This window comes from Euprymna scolopes, chromosome 31 (assembly GCF_053919585.1).
Source record: "Euprymna scolopes isolate OS-2025 chromosome 31, ASM5391958v1, whole genome shotgun sequence".
Lineage (NCBI taxonomy): Eukaryota > Metazoa > Mollusca > Cephalopoda > Sepiida > Sepiolidae > Euprymna > Euprymna scolopes.
The window spans coordinates 89,386,678-89,405,418 of NC_136512.1; the positions used below are offsets into that span (position 1 = coordinate 89,386,678).

General features: G+C 32.6%; 1 protein-coding gene across 4 annotated transcripts in view; it reads right to left on the reverse strand.

Moving 5' to 3' along the window:
- The window catches only part of LOC145255851 (uncharacterized), a 210,562-nt gene that overhangs the window by 94 nt on the left and 191,727 nt on the right, over positions 1-18,741 (reverse strand). For all 4 annotated transcript variants that reach the window (XM_080114607.1, XM_080114605.1, XM_080114608.1 and 1 more), the window contains 2 exons: positions 17,303-17,455; positions 1-855 (listed from right to left, as the gene is read on the reverse strand). The exon at positions 1-855 is cut by the window's left edge and continues 94 nt beyond it. In XM_080114607.1, coding sequence (XP_079970733.1) covers positions 796-855; positions 17,303-17,455 — 213 coding nt within the window. In that variant the 3' untranslated portion in view covers positions 1-795. The remainder of the gene's footprint in view (positions 856-17,302; positions 17,456-18,741) is intronic.

Consider the following 18,741-nt stretch of genomic DNA (forward strand, 5'->3'; position numbering starts at 1 on the left):
ATTTTATGCATCCAGAAAATTAAGCACATGAAAAATTGGTCGATGACACAATCTATTGGGTTCAAATTGTCAACAGTGTACAACGTACGAGTGTTCGATGTGAGCAAGTTTTTAAAATTATACTTTTAGATCCATTTTAAATGTTTTGTTTTTTTTTTATTTAAAAAATACTATGATTCCATGATTTGAAATAACTGAAGCGGACATTGGCTTTCATTTGTCTGCATCGTCAGCATCATTGGTCTAAAAATTGTTTTACATTTTCACATATGTTGGACGACAACAATCTTTAAAAGTTTATGGTTCTTTCATCGAAAGAAGATGGCGAGAGCAAAATTACACGCTTCTTGGAGAATCGACCGAAGACGAAGAAAAAAGAAGTTGAAAAGTTTAAAGTATTTGACTCTCGCTGGACGTTTTGGTTGAGAACAAACTGTAGTATCTGTTCTGATATTATATTTTGTTTTTGCTCTCAGTTAATGAATAAAAAATCCTTCAAGACAGAGATATTTTTTTTAAAATTATAATCCAGAATGCCTCGTTTTTGGAGATCTGAATTTTAACCACATTAAAAACTAACCTTGTGTCTAACTCTGCCCTTGTGGGGGAGAGGTTAGAAAATTTTTTTTTTTTTTTAATCCTTTTTGTCGTTCGATTTCAAAATTTTATGATTTCAGACCTGAAATGCTTCGTCTGAAACACACGACGGCAACAATCGGTGGAAATGGTATACGGTTCCATGATGGAAAGAAGAAGATGCGCAAGATTTACAATTTTCTTTGACACAAAGAAATGTCAGGAAACGAAGAAAGGAGTAAAGTTAAATTCCATCATCGGCCAATCAGAATTGACGAGCTTTGAAAATGAAGAAAGAACGAGAATTAAAAAAGAATGGATTTTGGGAATCAATTTTTTTTTTCTAAAATTAAAAAAAATTTTCTGAATTTTTTTGATGAGGATTGATTTTTTGTATTATTTGGATTCTTTGGATTACTGTTCTCATCTTGAGTGTTTTTTTTAACAACGTTTCAGTTGTTGTCAGCAAAGAGTCATGGCATAGTTCGTACTTGGTGAAATTCTTGTAAATGTTTGAATATTCAATTCTCAGTGCAGGCAATGCTAAAAATGAAATTGTGAATTATTTAGGATTTCTACCCAGTCATGGCTGATGGAACAAGATCATGCTACCCCCATGGATCAAATGAAGAGTTCCTTTTGAAAATTCCATGCAAATTCCTAGAGCTGGACAGAAAGATTCCCTCCAGTTCAACAGAAAAATTCCAGAGTTTGACAGAAAGGTTCCCCTGATTTTGACAGAAAGGTTCCCTCTGAATTCTACAGAAAAATTCCAGAGTTCGACAGAAAAATTCCAGAGTTTGACAGAAAAATTCCAGAGTTTGACAGAAAGGTTCCCCTGATTTCAACAGAAAGGTTCCCTCCGAATTCTACAGAAAAATTCCAGAGTTTGACAGAAAGGTTACCCTGATTTCGACAGAAAGGTTCCCTCCGAATTCGACAGAAAGGTTCCCTCCGAATTCGACAGAAAGGTTCCCTCTGAATTCAACAGAAAAATTCCCCTGAGTTCCACAGAAAAATTCCAGAGTTCGACAGAGGTTCCCCTGATTTCGACAGAAAGGTTTCCCAGAGTTTGACAGAAAGGTTCCCTCCGGATTCTACAGAAAAATTCCAGAGTTTGACAGAAAGATTTCCAAGTTCGACAGCATACATCCAAAGAAGGTCAGAGGTTACATCAAAGGTTATGAAAATAACACTGAAGATGAGAACGATAGTCCGAAGAATCCAAATAATACGAATAATCAATCCTCATCTCAAAAATTCAATTTTAGATCAATATGTAAGATGGCAGCCGATAACAGATAATGCAACGATTTTAATGAAATAATAAAAAAAAAAGGAGCAAAACAATAGAATCATGAAAATCAGAATTTAAAAAACTTTGTTAATTAAAACAGAAAAAAGTCAGAAGGGATAATTGCTCGTAGAAACAACAAATACAAAAATAACCGAATCGTAAACAGTTACGAGAAAGAATCATTGGCATGATAACGCTAGATAACACAGAAGACAAACTAATGAACAAACAAATAGGTGCCACACTATCAACCAAGCTCCAACCCCTGCCTCTTTGCCATGATGCTGTATCTCTGTGCCTGGTCTACAAGTATTTTAATGGAATGTGCTCCGACGAACTCTTAGAACAGTTTTGAAATAGAAAAAGTAGGTTAGGAGTGTTTCACTGATTTATAAGATTTCATTATGCCATATGTACAAGTAACAACATTTTTTTTTACGAGGGAGTCACCACTTATCAAGGCCTGAAGGCCACTCGGGGATAAGAGTTAATAAACGTACCAACAAATGAAGACAAAAGCTTGTATGTGTTAATTTACATTGATCTTTAACCTGGATTGTGACACTCTTGTCACTGTAACATCGTTGCTTAAAACATAGAAACTAGTAGGGTTACCTGACATTGCACAGGGCAAAAGTGTAAAATATTTCTATTAAAACATCTATCTCTTTATTTTTCTTCTCTTTTTTCATCCTTCCTCTCCCCCACCTCCTCTTTCTTCTCGGCCCAGCCCAATCTTCTCTCTGGACATATACACACACAGACAATTCGTTTTTATAGATTACTTGAGGAACGAGTTGGCATAAGGGAATTAACTTCTTGATTTAAAAAAAAAACATCAGAGTTACTTCCCTTTAGTTAGTACATGAATGAAATAGCTAGACCCCAACCCCCCACTCCCAACGAAATCTGCACCATCCTGGGCAGTGCTGATGAACAAAATACCAACTTTTGGGATATTTTGCTTATTTTTAATTTTAGCCATACTTAGAAACAAGCACAGAGACAACTGCCCTTTATATAACTAGCAAAGCCATCTGGCGTTACCCAGACCAAAAGTATATTTTATTAAAACAATCTCTCTACCTCTTTCTATCCATCTTTCATTTCTCCAGTTTTACCTCTTCCTCTTCCCAATTGCCGCTTTCTCCTTCATCCAGCCCATTGCGCTTTAGCTAGACATACACACAGACAACTCTCCGTTATATAACAGATTTCTTGTGGAATTAATCAGCATTTTCTTTCCAAATTAGTGCATAATAGCACTGAAAAACCGTCCTCAACCTGACGGAACTCGGCCCAATTGACCCTCAAAGAATTAATTACTTAGATACTATTCATCCTGGGCAATGCTGATCAAGAAGATACAAACTTTGTGGGTGTTTGTTTAGTAGTTTTTTCTTCTTACTTTTAGTTAGATATGCAGACAACTGTACTTTGTATAACAGATAACAGTGTAAACATGAATACTTTGTAGATTCAACGTATTTGGAGGAGGGGGGGGGGAGCGAAGGACGGATGACATTGAAATTGATAAGCAAAAAAGAAAATTTAGATCAAGTGATAAGAAAAATTCAAAAACAAAGTGGATGACGAAATGTCAGATAAAAAATATGATTAAGTTTTAACAGAAACTTAAAACCATTCATTTAAACTTAAACACAAAAAAGAAACAGGATCCTGAGCAACTTCTGGCAGTAAAAAATATAAACCGAGATAAAACCAGATTTTAAAATTTTTTAGATGAAGATCGACAATTTGGCGTGGATTATTCAGACTTTTGTTCTCACCGTGAGAGTCATTTTTACATTTCAGTTGATAGAACTTTCAAATTTCTCCAGGTGTAATTTGTCAAACCAGGAAATCTTTTTCTTTTCTTTTTTTACAAGGAAGTCACCACTTATCAAGGCCTGGAGGCCACTCGAGGATAAGGGTTATTGTGTGTACAGTAATCAATGGGACAATATCGTAGTAATCACTAGTAATGGAGATCTGATAAAGTGTCTGACTTAACGGGGCGGTTCATCAGGAATTTGTTTATGTTGGACTTGATGACATCCAAGTTGTAGTCAGGTGGGAAACAGGTAAACGGAAGAGAGTTCCACAGGCATGCACTTCTAAGAAAGAAGCTTTGTTCATGGAATCTACATTTTGATTTAGGCACGGATAAAGAGTGGGGAAAATTATTGACAGTGGTTTCAGCTAGACAGGTGTTTTTCGTGAAAGATTGGCTTTTTGTCAAACCCGGAAATCTTTGTCGTCGATGTAACCACTGACCTTCTTCAAGTGCATCTTGTTGAACTCGGGAATTTGTACATTTTTACAACGTTTCGGTTGATAGAACTTTCAAACTTCTCCAGGTGTAACTTGTCAAACCTGGGAATCTTTCTGTCAAACTCGGAAATCTTTCTGTCAAACTCGGAAATCTTTCTGTCAAACCCGGAAATTTTTCTGTTAAACCCGGAAATCTTTGTCATCGATGTAACCACTGAAGTGTATCTTGTTGAACTCGGAAGTCTGTACAGAATTTTGAACAGAGCTATTTAATTCACAGATGTAGCACGCCCGTGTTCCGTCAGCCATGACCAAGTAGAAATCTTAAGTAATCTGCAATTGCAGTTTTTGCATCGCCCACACTGAGGATTGAACCTTCAATCTCCAGAAGAGTATCACTTAGAACTGCATTTTACTTAATGCTTTATTTGTTAGAGAAAGATTCCCCGAATTTAACGAGATACACCTGAAGAAGGTCAGAGGTTACATCGGCTGAAACGTTGTTAAAACAACAATCAAGATGATAACAGTGGTTCAAAGAATCCAAATGATACAAGACCATATCCTAAAAATTCAGAAGGAAGAATATTTTAATCGAGGGACCAATAAAAAATTTTCAAACTACATAACAAATGTAAAAAAAAAAAATGATTCAATCAATCCAACAAAAGATTTGTACTTACATCCTTTCATTTTGGACTGTTGTCTTCATTGACATTCATATTTATGGTTTTATTATATAGTATTGTTCGTATTTTATTATATAGTATTGTTCGTCTGTTGAAATGATGAAGATCATTGCACTGGGAATTTATTTAAAGTGTGACTGGTTTGTGCAGAGCCAGCCTCACTCTCTTGTCCCAGCCAGGGGCAGGACAATAGCTGAAGGTCAGATGCGATGCAGGGGCTATCGGAAACGTCGATTTTTCCCTACATACAGAGCCTGATATTTCAAAATGGGCACCTATCTTACACTGGTAAGGCTCAGCGTTGCTTAACTTCAATGACCTAATGAGAACTGGTGCATCAATGTGATTATGCTGTATAGATCATTATATTATTATTATTATTATTATTATTATTATATTATTATTATTATTATTATATTATTTATTATATTATATTATTATTATATTATTATATTATATTATTATTATATTATTATATTATATTATTATTATATTATTATATTATATTATTATTATATTATTATTATTATATTATATTATATTATTATATTATTATTATATTATATTATTATTATATTATATTATTATTATATTATATTATTATTATATTATATTATTATTATATTATTATTATATTATTATTATTATATTATATTATTATATTATATTATTATTATATTATTATTATATTATATTATTATTATATTATTATTATATTATATTATTATTATATTATTATATTATATTATTATTATCTTATATTATTATTATATTATATTATATTATTATATTATCTTATATTATTATTATATTATATTATTATATTATCTTATATTATTATTATATTATATTATATTATTATTATATTATTATTATATTATATTATTATTATATTATTATTATATTATATTATTATTATATTATATTATTATTATATTATTATTATATTATATTATTATTATCTTATATTATTATATTATATTATCATTATAACATGATTATGTCATATATGTATACAAAGACGTGCAGAGGGAGGTGCTCAAGCACCTGCCCCTTTTACTCGTTTTAAAAGTGCCCTTTTCAGAGGAATGTATTATAAGCCTGTGCTCTACCAAGATACCGTTTTTTTTCACTTAATCACCTGCCCTGAAAAAATTCTCTGCACGTCATATATATATATATATATATATATATATATATATATATATATATATATATACAAATGATTAATTAATTTAATTACATAAATAATATATGAATATACAATTTTATGCGTAAATTTTTCAGTATTTACTTCAACAATGCTCAATACATAGGTAGAACTAGGTAGTAAGTTATGAAAATATATATGGCAATTAAGCTACACAGAATATTCCACGTTTCATTCTCGTGAGAATTCGTCAGGCTTATCGTGAGAATTTGTTAGGCTTATGCAGAAACCTGACAAATTCTCATTAGAATGAAACGCGGAATATTCTGTGTAGCTTGATTGCCATATATACATAAGTTACTACTACTACTCTATATGTTATTTGTTTTTGTTTGCGATACTTTTTAAATGAATTCAATTATTTATACGAAAGTGCATTTTTACCTGAATGTGAGTTGAGAATAATTTTCTCTTTTACCAAGTTGGTACCCGCAAATAAAAGGGAAAATTATTCTCAACTCGCATTTAACTCGTAAATAAATAACATCTACATAAAAAACACAACACACCCAGCAGTCGCGCAAGATAGCCCAGGCGTAGAGGTTTAGGCTTCTAACCATGGGGTCCCGATTTCGAATCTTGCTAGATTCAGCCACTCTAATGGGTTGTAGATGACAAAACACGTGTAAGTGAATAATTATGTTTCAAACTATATCTATATCTCTCTCTCTCTCTCTTATATATATATATATATATATATATATATATACTAGCAGGGGTGCCCGGCGTTGCTCGGGTGTTTGGAGGTGTATGCTGTGCAAAAAAAGCAAAAAAACAAAAAAAATGGTTAATTTTTTAAAACTTTGACCCCTATTATGACCCCTTAAAATTCATTGTTTCGGGCTCAAATCACTTTATTAAGTTAGATCCATGTTCAAGGAACCTAAATCTAAAATTTCAAGTGTCTAGACCCAAAATTGTCGGAGGAGTTTGGTAGAGTTCTTAAAGGTCAAATCGTTGAAATTTGACCCCTTAACAGCCAAATTTCTGGCTGACACCCGTCACATCGATTTTCCCAAATCTCAGTACCCGGTATTTCAAATTTCGAGTCTATAGACTAAAAATTGACAGAGTTATTGCGTAGGGAAATGTACACAGACAGACACACAGACACGTTCACTTTTATAGATATATAGATAGTAAGTTAGAAAAATATATATGGCAATTAAGCTTTCTAACTTACTACCCAGCTCTACCTATGTATTGAGCATTGTTGAAGTAAATACTTAGTTTACGCATAAAATTATACTTTCGTATATTAATTTATGTGATTAAATGAAGTAATCATATATATATATATATATATATATATATATATATATATATATATATATATATATATATGCATACTAGAAGAACAGATAAGTTAAGGCAAGTTAATGCTCTGTAAAAAGAATACTTATCAAATCGTGTTATTACTAAATTATTGAAATTCAAAAAACACTCCAGAGTGATGAAACTTGTAAGGGCTTTTTTTTTTTTTTTTTGAAAACTAGGTGCATTGTTTTTTTTTGTTTTTTTTTTTCAAGTAGCAATTGAGGGGCACTATTCTTTGCACCCCCCCCCCCCAAAAAAAAGCTCAATCATACGGTGTAATGTCTATTATTATTTACAAAATTGATTCTTATAATATCCATCAATCCGTACTTGTAAATAAAATTTAAAAATAGGTATACGTAAAAATATCTTGGCAGGGAACTCAAGAAAAAAACAAAAACAAACAATGCCATATTTGAAATGTTAATTTCTATAATATTTGCTAATCAAATACAATAATAACTTAAAGCCAATATTTTAATTACTGGCAGCCATGATGTCTTTAATTAAATTTTGGTGAAATAGATGGCAATTTTTCAACAATGCTACATTGCTACACTTGAAATTTTTTTTTTAAGAACCTTTTTTTTTTTTTTTAGGTTTCTATCGATTTGTTGATGAAGATGAAAATAATCCGAATTAAAACAGTGTTAATGATGATGATGACGATGATGATAATCCATCATTGTCAAAAATTCAGACCCCCCCCCAAAAAAAAAATGGAATTTCATAAAATGGAACAAAAGGGAAATAATTTTTTCGTATAAAACAAAACTCCGAAAATAAAACAAAAAACAAAAAATAAATAAATAAAAAGGAAATTTCCAGATTAAAACTCGGACACATAATTTTGATGAAATTAGTTGACCAAAACCAAATATTTGGATAGAAATTGGAGAGAGAGAGAGAGAGAGCGAGAGAGAGAGAGAGAGAGAGAGAGAGAGAGAGAGAGAGAGAGGGAGAAAAAAGAAAACAGAGAGAGAAAAAGAGAAAGAAAAAACATAAAAGAGGGGAAAAGATAGAGAGAAAGAGAGGGAGAAAGAGAAAGAGAGAGAAAAACAGAAAAAGAGTGAAAGAAAAAGAGAGAGAAAGAAAAACAGAAGGAAAAAGAAAGAAAGGAAGAAAACAGAAAAAAGAGGGAGGAAAAAAGAAGAGAGAGAGAGAGAGAGAGAGAGAGAGAGAAACAGAAAAGAAGAAAAAAAAAGAAAGACTTTGTATAAAAGATGTCGTTTCAGTTTCCATAAGAAAACCAGTTGCATCTTCCACCACAAAAAGACAGATCGTACATACCTTTCTCCTTTCTCTCTCATCTGACGACCACAATTATTCAACTTCAATATCTCTTGTTACACACAAGTAATTACAACTCGAACACAAGCTTTTTACAAGTTAAATAGATTTCTTTAAGCGAGACAAAATTGTACATATTAAAACGAATGTTTCGCAAAAACCATATTCATTTAAATTCTGTATTTCGTTTTTCTTTTTTTTTTTTTTTTGACCAGTGTCAAGGGGGGTAATTTCACTCGCGTATCGAAGGGGAATTGTGGTCTGTTGCGTAAGAAGTTGAGGGGGGTGGGGTATGAAAAGGATGAAAGAATGAAAATGTCTGAATGGACCGATGTGGGTTGGGTGGGCGAGTTGTCTCCATTGCGGTCAGAAAGCAGAAGACTTTACTCCTCCTACCCCGCTTCCTCCACCGCGACAAGCAAGAGGGGTAGGGGTGGTAGAGGAAGAGGGGCTCTTGGAAACGGTTAGCAATTTGATCGATTTGGACGGCTTTTTGGTAATCGATGGAAACCTTATCGATAAGAAAGCAAACAAGAAGATAGAAGGGAATAAGAATCGAGAAAAAGAATGGAGGGGAGGGGGGTATAAAGTGAGACATAAGAGGAAAAGAGAGGGGGAGGGAGGATGAGGAGAAAAAGAAACAGAAAAGTGTGGAAAAGCAGGATGAAATTAATTAAAAAAAAAAGAAAAAAGAAAAAAAAAGAAAAGAAAAAAAGAGTGATATTAGAAAGGGGGGATGAAAGAGGGGGGGAAAAAGGGACGATTTTCCATTTTTTTCCTCTAAAGGATTCTGTAAAAATTCCTGGGACCACGTCAGAAAGACTCGTATCCTGCTGAAAACATGAAACCAATATTTTGGTAATTTTTTTCATAAGATCAAACACCTATTAATTGATGCAAAATTCAGAAGGTGTTTCTATTATTTTGTCTAACCCATATATATATATATATATATATATATATATATATATATATATATATATATATATATATATATATATATATATATAATTAAAATGATGACAAATAAGTTACATAGAATCTTATTAAATCATCAGGTCAGTGAGGACGAAAATGAGAGGAAAATGGAAAAGAACCTTGGCATTTCGAAGTTATTATATATATATATATATATATATATATATATATATATATATATATATATATATATATATATAGCGAGAGAGAGAGAGAATATATAGCGAGAGAGAGAGAGAGAGAGACGGAGGGAGAAGAGAGGGAAACAGAAAGAGGGAGATACAGAATGAGAGATTATGCTTGTGTTGAAGAGGTTGAGACAGAAGAAAATATACTCCTATTACCCCACCCACACAAAAGGTTACATAAAAATTAATCAACGATGTGTGTACGTTTGGAGGATGGTGGTGGAGGGGTCGAGTCCATTTTTTAAAATGACCTTCTGTAAATGTCAACCGTTTCCTTGTTTAAAGGATGTGGTGTCAGAAGTCTAGGCAGAATGCAAAACGACAGATTATTTATATATATATATATATATATATATATATATATATATATATATACACACACACACACACACACACACACAAGGTGCATACAATAGATTTCCAAATTTTTTTTTAGGCACATTTAAAATTGTCATAGGCTAATAGTTTCTTCCTCAGACCTGCTAGACTTTGGAATTCCCTTCCGGGTTCTTGCTTCCCTCGACTGTACTAACATGCAGAAGTTCAATTGTAATGTAAACAGACATCTTGCTGCTCAACTCCCTACATAGTATCCCTGCATTTGTGTCCCAGATAGTAGGCTCCAACATCAAAGTGGCACTGTGCCTTGTTTGGATGAAAATGAAATAAAAATAAATAAATAAAAAATAAACAAAAATCAAAAATAAATAAAAAAAAAAACTCTTGAAAAATCAGTATGTTATTGCTATACATCTTATGAGATGACTGACCAATTTTTATGATTTCAGGTTCAAATGAACAGCTACAGCAGGAATTGGAATGTACTCTACTAAAGCTTGATTGTGGCAGCTGGTGAATTTCAAAAATGTAATCTGTTAAAATCCTTTAAGTACGGTGACATTCACAATTTTTGACAGCACTTGTTTCATAGCGCAAAATCATTCATTTAATTATCATATCAATCAATAGTATATTATATATATATATATATATATATATATAAATTATAATATATATGTATATAAATTATAATATATATGTATATAAATTATAATATATATATATATATATATATATATAAATTATAATATATATATATACATAAATTATCTAAATTTATAAGCGATAAAAATAAACAGTATAATTAATCTAGGGATTATGGCCTAACGGTTAAGGCAACGGACTGTGGTAAACATGGTCTGAGGTTCTATCCCTAGAAACAGTTGAACTACGTTAATGAGAGGTAATCCTTGAAACACGCGTGTGCGTAGATTACTGTTTTAAAAATAATAAATAAATAAAAATGTTATATACGTCCAAATTAAAAAGGGCCACTTTCTAAGTAAATAAAAAAATGAGCTCTGAGGCGGAGCCAATATTAACCGTATGTATCGCTTGAAAAAAAACAAAAAAAAAACAATAACAAAATCTATATATATAAATCATAATATATATATATATATATATATATATATAAATTATAATATATAAATTCTTTTAACTTTCTTGAAGTTTTACATTTGGATTTTACCGTCACTGGATTTTTTATCTTCCACCAGACTATCCATTCATGTGTAATCACCTTTTTCTTCACTATATTCCCTCTGCTTCACTTTTTTTGTTTTCAAGTAAGATCTTTGACTTACTTGTTGTTTCATCAAATACTTCTGCATGCAAAATCCGATCCCGCATTTTGCTAATTCCTACCCTCTGATGAGAAGGAAAGTATTTCTTCGAAACTCCGCGGATTAAGGACTATCCATTTATCTAGTGTTTCCTTTTCAGATTAAATATGTTTTTAACTCATTTCAAAGTGCTTTTTAACATATTTTATTAACTGTTTGCTTATATATATATATATATATATATATATATATATATATATATATATATATATATGTCATCCACAAACCTCTACTCCTGTTTCATCATTTAACACCCATGCCTGAAAAGCGAAATCTAGGTGTCAACAAATGTAAACATCTTTTAGCGAGCCTGAGAGCTTGAATTAATTTTTATCTAATGAGTAATGCCTTAAGCGTAGTGGCCCACCAGCGATTTCCTTAAGAGAACTCTACCACAAAAAGAGTAAATACTGTCATCCATCAGTGTGGCTAAAAAAGCAAATGCTTCAAGCCAGGATCGAAACTCAACAGTCGAGCTGACAATTTGCGCCATCCTCTGGCACTCGCCCAATATAAGCCAAATCTAGATGTCAACAAACGTGTCATTCCAAAAATAAAGCTTCCTATTTTTTTCAACTCACAAACTAAAACGTTGAAGACCTACAAAAAGGGGACTGATACCATTAAAACGGGCGACGGTTTGCGCTCCAGAATTTATTTTTCAACATTCTCAATGCACATTTGCCAGCCTCTTTCGATGCTTTCGTTCTGGAAGTTCGGAATGTGCTTTGTCGCTCACATCTATTTGTTTCTACTGGTGAAGACTCTTTATATACACAGCACAATCATGTTGACACACTGGTTCTCATTAGATCACCAAGGGTAAGCAATGATAATCTTGGCCAGTATCTGATGAGCGACCATTTGGGAATATTAAACACTTAAATCTTCATTAAGACATGCATCTGGGAGAATGAAAACTGAGGTTTACTGTCTGCTCTGTCTTGTGGAAATTATTTGCACCGACTGAGATAAGCACTTCATCAAATCTCCACACTAACGTACTGTACTTGCAATAACCCTTATCCCTGAGTGGCTTCCGGGCCTTGATAAGTGGTGACCACCGTGTAAAAAAAAAAAAGATTTTGTCTTCAATTGTTTTAAACATTATTAATCAACATCTAGTAAGAGACTAATAAGAGTATGAGGGTTGCTCAAATATATGTATTTCGACTATCATATAAAAGGAAATTTGTGTGTGTGCGCGCGCGAGTTCATTTCCTATGGACTCCGAAATGACTAGGTCCATTTTTATGAAATTTCACACGAAACTATGCACTTGGCAGTGTTCTTAGATAGGTTTTGTATCAGAATGTCCTCAATAAGTATTGATAATCGAAATAATTCAATAAAAGAAGGAACAGGCGATTTTGATCAAAGTTAACACCTTACACAGCCTAACACCAATGTAGACTACAATGTATTGTGAACTAAACCACTGTGAGAGGCATGTGAAGCTTCCTCCTGCTGCACCACGATGGGTCCCCAACTAGAGCAGGCAATCAATCGATTTGATTGAAAATGAGCGATTTCACAGATTTCGATGACAATAAAAATATGAGAGTGTGAACCATGTGTTGATCATCATTCAATCTCGGGTAACATCAGATTACTTTGCTTATATATATATATATATATATATATATATATATATATATATATATATATATATATATTACTAGCAGGCCACCCAACACTGCCTGATTGTAATATATGTTTAAATATGATATCTTAATTTTTGCAGATTTTGTATTTATTATTCTAAAGCAAATTATCTATTGATTATTATATTGTACCCAATATATATACTAATGATTTGCAAAGTTTAAAAAAAAAAGAAAAAAAAGAAATGACTTCAAATCGAAACCAAAACCATTCAGTGTTCCTTAATCGTTATTTAGTGTTTCAGCCTTCATTGTTACCGTCTGAGCTAAAAAAAAAAAATAAAAAATAAAAAAAATTAAGCGACTTTAAGCTAAAAATGTATAATGTATACATACTCAGAAGATAGTCGATTTGCTGCTGCCAAGGTCAACTGTTTTTTTATTTCAATTTTGAACAGTATTTTATCAAGCCAAAAAAAAAAAGATCATTTAACCACTTGACCAACCAACATTCCTGTCCTCTGTCCCAATTTAGGAAAATTTTAGTTGACATCACATCTATACTTGAATAATAAACGGAAACTTGAAATATTAAAAGCATTATTAATAAAATCTAAAAAACCAACTATGAATACAATAAACTTAAGCAATAGTAATAACATTCTGAAGTGTTTGTGGAGTCATTTATTTTAATAGCTTTACAAACATTTCTGGATGTTATTAATTTTAATCAATGGAAAAAAAAAAGATAAATAAAATAATTAACCAATGAAAAAAAAAAATTATGAATTGTTCAAAACCAGTTAGATTAGTTTATCCCTGACGATGAATCCTGAAGGATTGGAAAGTACTCGGACTTATGATAAATATGGTGATTACATCAGCCAGTTCCTGCCAGAAGTGAAGACTGTTATTCAGAAGTTGGAAAGAATCGAAAATATAATTGATAGACAAAAACGTCTATTTTATTTAATGAAATATAAATATGTATATATATATATATATAAATATATATATATGTGTGTGTATATAAACATGTCTGTGTACTAGATCGTTTTCATCCTAAATTCTATGCAATTATGCACAATGTAGAAACTATACATAAAATGAATTAAACATAATAGTTAAATGAAACCAATCATATAATAATAAAAACCAATAAAATAATTAATGAATGTTCATTTTTCAAAGGAATATGCAAATTAGTAAACTTTAAGGAAGTCACTCGCATATCCATGGCTGAGTATATCAAGTATGTTTTAATAATTCTTAAATAGATAAAGTAGGCTTTTAATATCAATGTCAGAGCAAGAAAAAGAAAAAAAGCTCAACTTTTATGGCAACCTAAATAAACACACAAAGTAAATTCTTCTTTTGTTTCATTTCCAACATTATATCATCATGTTTATATCTTTCTAAGTTTTGTTTTTTCTGCTGAGTACATGTAAAGTGAAAATTCAATACTAACATAAAAATATTGATTGTTCTATGTAAATGAAACAGGTGTGTAAAATTACTAGGGCTATGACAAGAGAATATTCTTATCATTATTTTGACTCTCGAGTATATATTCTACACAGTTAATCAATCGAGAACCACATCACTCTATATAAAAACTTATACGATATCAACAGATACACATTCGAGAGTCAAAACAATGAAAAGAATATGCTGTTGTCACAGCCCTAGTCATAACCACCATCATTAATAATCATCACAGTGTTCTCTCACCATCTACCTGACACTCTTTAACCTTATTCTTGAGTGGCTTTTGGGACTTAATAAATAGTCAAACGCTAGTAAAAAGAAAAATTCTTATTAATTACTACTGCACGTAGTCTTACCAGCAAGTTTCCAGGTGTCTACGTAATGAGTTTCTGTCAAAGTATAATTTGCGATGATCAAACGCATTAGTCACTTTTTTTTTGCGTTTTCTTCCTTTGAAGATTGTAATGCTGGGTATGGGGCAGCCAAACCAGCAGCCAACATTGCCCTGCTTTTTATTGAAACCAACCGAGAGCTCTTTTTAGTATCCTTGCTGTTCCCTTAAGTGCAATTGTCTGAATCTCTTTTGCACTTGGTTCACCAGGAATATTAGTTAGGTAGGACTTCAGGTTCTTCTTCATAAGCCCCGTGAAAACTAGTATGATTGATATCGTCCTATGATAACTGGTATGATTGATATCGTCCTAAGAGTCCAGTTTCTTTTCATATCATACCTGAGACCTTGATATTTAGGCTGTTTTTCCCTTTCAGCTCTGTTCAATTTTCCATCATTAGGGACACACAACACATGATTAGCACCAGACAACGCTCATTATTGTCATCATCATCATCATCATTATAAGGTTTGCTAGAGGGTGCGGCAGAAATACCTCCAATATGTTGCTAATTAACTTATACAAGTGTCGATGATGTTTTCATTTAGCTAATAACTTGCCATTTTTTTTCAGCTACCCTCATCAAGCAATATGGTTTGAATTGGTGCCCATCGTGCTTTTACTGAAGAAATGTTTTTGAAGAATGGCGAATCTGTAACTGCAACACAGAAAGCTTTCCGAGTTCATTACAAGTTAGGACGGCATGATGCTGTTCCAGATAGAAAATCTGGACAGCTATGGGTTTCAAATCTCAGAGCTACAAGTTTGGCACTTTAAAAAAAAAAAAAAACACTGGGAAGGCCTCGAAGCGCTCGAACTTTCTCTTATTCAGTCTCCTACATGTTCAGCTCACAAATATGCTTTGGCTTTGGAATCCTCTGATCGAACAGCCAGAATTCTACGCACTGATATACAGTTCCATTCATATAAATTGATTGCTCCAAAACTGCATGAGCATGACTAGAAAGAGATATTTCTGCTACACGATGTATTATCGTTACAATTATTATTTACCATTTGTCATTATTATTATTATCGTTGTGTCCGAGTATCAGGTTCTGCCATGATTCCATATCTTCAAGGTTGTTGTTTCTATTTGATTTGCGAACCCCAGTCAGTGATGGAATAACCACAGAAAGTGTTCACTGTGGAAGGGAGAGGAAGGATGGAGTCGTTCGCAGCACTCTCTTCTATTTTGTCGTCTCGCCTCTTCATTATCCTGCCTCAATTCCTTGAAGTCCGCAGTGCCATCACATATTGAGCTCCTCCACATTGTTCGGTTCCTGGTAGTTTCTTCTCACAAGGACACAATGTCAGGGTGCGTTTTAGTTGGTCCTTGTAACGCATTGTAGGTGTTCCTAGTGGTTTGGTTCCAATGGCCAGTTTGACATCTAGGATTCTCGTGCGGAGTCTGAAAGGATCTATCCTGCAGATGTGTCCTGCCGAGGGGAGGTAATAGTGAATGATGATGATGATGATTATACCAAAAAACAAAAACATTCATGCAGGATAAAGTATACAAAACTTCACAAATCAATTTTGTGCAAATAATTAGAGTGTAGTATCTGTTCTTATACTGCTCTTCATCTGTTCTATCCTTCAGATGACTAAGGCAATTTTAATTACGAATGAACCTATTCTTTTTACATCTATTTTTTTGTTATTTTTTTTTGCTACAAAAAATTTTTCACTTATTTTGGGAAATAATTATAAAAACAGAAGTTTATTTCTTGGTTTTTGTTGTAGGTTCAAAGTATAGTATCTGTTCTGGACCAATTTAGAATTTTGTCCCAATCCAGAATACCCATTCTCTACCCTTGTGAAGAGACAAGTAAATACAGACTCCAGGAATCAATTACAAAAAAATATCAATTACAAAAAATCAATTAAAAGATATCAATTACAAAAAATCAATTAAAAAATATCAATTACAAAAAATCAATTACAAAAAATTAATTAAAAAATATCAATTAAAAAATCAATTACAAAAAAATCAATTAAAAAATATCAATTACAAAAAATCAATTACAAAAAATTAATTAAAAAATATCAATTAAAAAATCAATTAAAAAATATCAATTACAAAAAATTAATTAAAAAATATCAATTAAAAAATCAATTAAAAAATATCAATTACAAAAATCAATTACAAAAAATCAATTAAAAAAAATCAATTAAAAAAAAATCAATTAAAAAAAATCAATTAAAAAATATCAATTAAAAAATCAATTACAATTTAAGGATCAAGCTCATGCTCCTTCTTTTGTATTTTCTCATGGCCAAAAAGGAATGGGGTAACAAACGTGGGACTTACCTGATTGCAAGTGAGATCAGTGGGTGCAGGTGGAAGATGTGGTGTTCGTAACTTTTCTTTCCTGATGGCCACTGGAACGCAAAGACTGTCATCATCGCTATCAGTTTTCTCTTTTGATGTCAAATTACGGATCTTCTCAATCAGACGGGGAGCCTAAAATATATATATATATATATATATATATATATATATATATATCTTTTTTAAAAATTCATGTTATGTTAGACCTAAATAGCATTTAAACTGACAAATCAAATTTTGTTACTGACTATCCAATTCTCATTTGTTATCGTTGTACCATGTTGTTGGCAATAAAATAGTTGTTGTTACTGCTGGTATAATGGTTATCACCCTAATCAAGTTGAGACAGCTTTTGAAAAAGTACAATATCTATGACCATTGCAACCCATTTTTACTGATCTGTTGCTAAGGTTGCTGGAAAAATGATTGGATCATTCTATTGCTCGAAAAGATAATCCTCTATATGAGCCAAATACATCCGAAGATGGAGTATTGCTGCCAGATCTGGAAAGGTACTACTCACAATAGCCTTTACTGTGATTTTTTTCTCACAAAAGAAACGTTGCTAGTCTTTCTCTACTCTTTTGTTATTTTCATGCCAGTTGCTCGACTGGGCTTTAATCTATAGTCCCACCATCTATAAAACATTCACAACAAATACTCTAATAATCAACCTACAACCACTGTCAGTTGCTTCTCTTTCTCTCTGTCTAAAACTTAACAAAATTTCCATAAGCAAAATTTCTTTCCTAGAACTACCTGTGTGGAACACAATACAGTGGAGCTGCTTCCCAGTTAACTATAATGTAACTTCACGAGGGAAGAGAGAGACAGACTTTCCAAAAAAAAAAAAAAATATATTGTTATCACACTCAAGAGTATTACTTCAACAAATGTCAAGTCAACTGAATAACAAACATAAACTAAACACCTCTGTCGACACAACCCGACAAGGTCCCAAACAATTCTGAAGTCTCGAATGATTCTGTCGAACAAGTCGCGAACAATTCCGTCAACACGATCCGACACAGTCCCAAACGATTCTGTCAACACAACCCAGCACGGTCCAAGCGATTCTGTCAACACGACCCAGCACGGTCCCAAGCGATTCTGTCAACACGACCCAGCACGGTCCCAAGCGATTCTGTCAACACGACCCAGCACGGTCCCAAGCGATTCTGTCAACACGACCCAGCACGGTCCCAAGCGATTCCGTCAACACGACCCAGCACGGTCCCAAAAGATTACATCAACACAACTGGGCACAGTTCTGAATAACTCTGTCGATACGACAGTCCCGAACGATTCCGTCGATATGACCCGGCATGATCTCGAACGATTCCGTTGACACGACCCGGCACAATCCCGAACAACTCTGTCGATACGATCCGACACGCTACCAGAGCAACCTTGGCAGT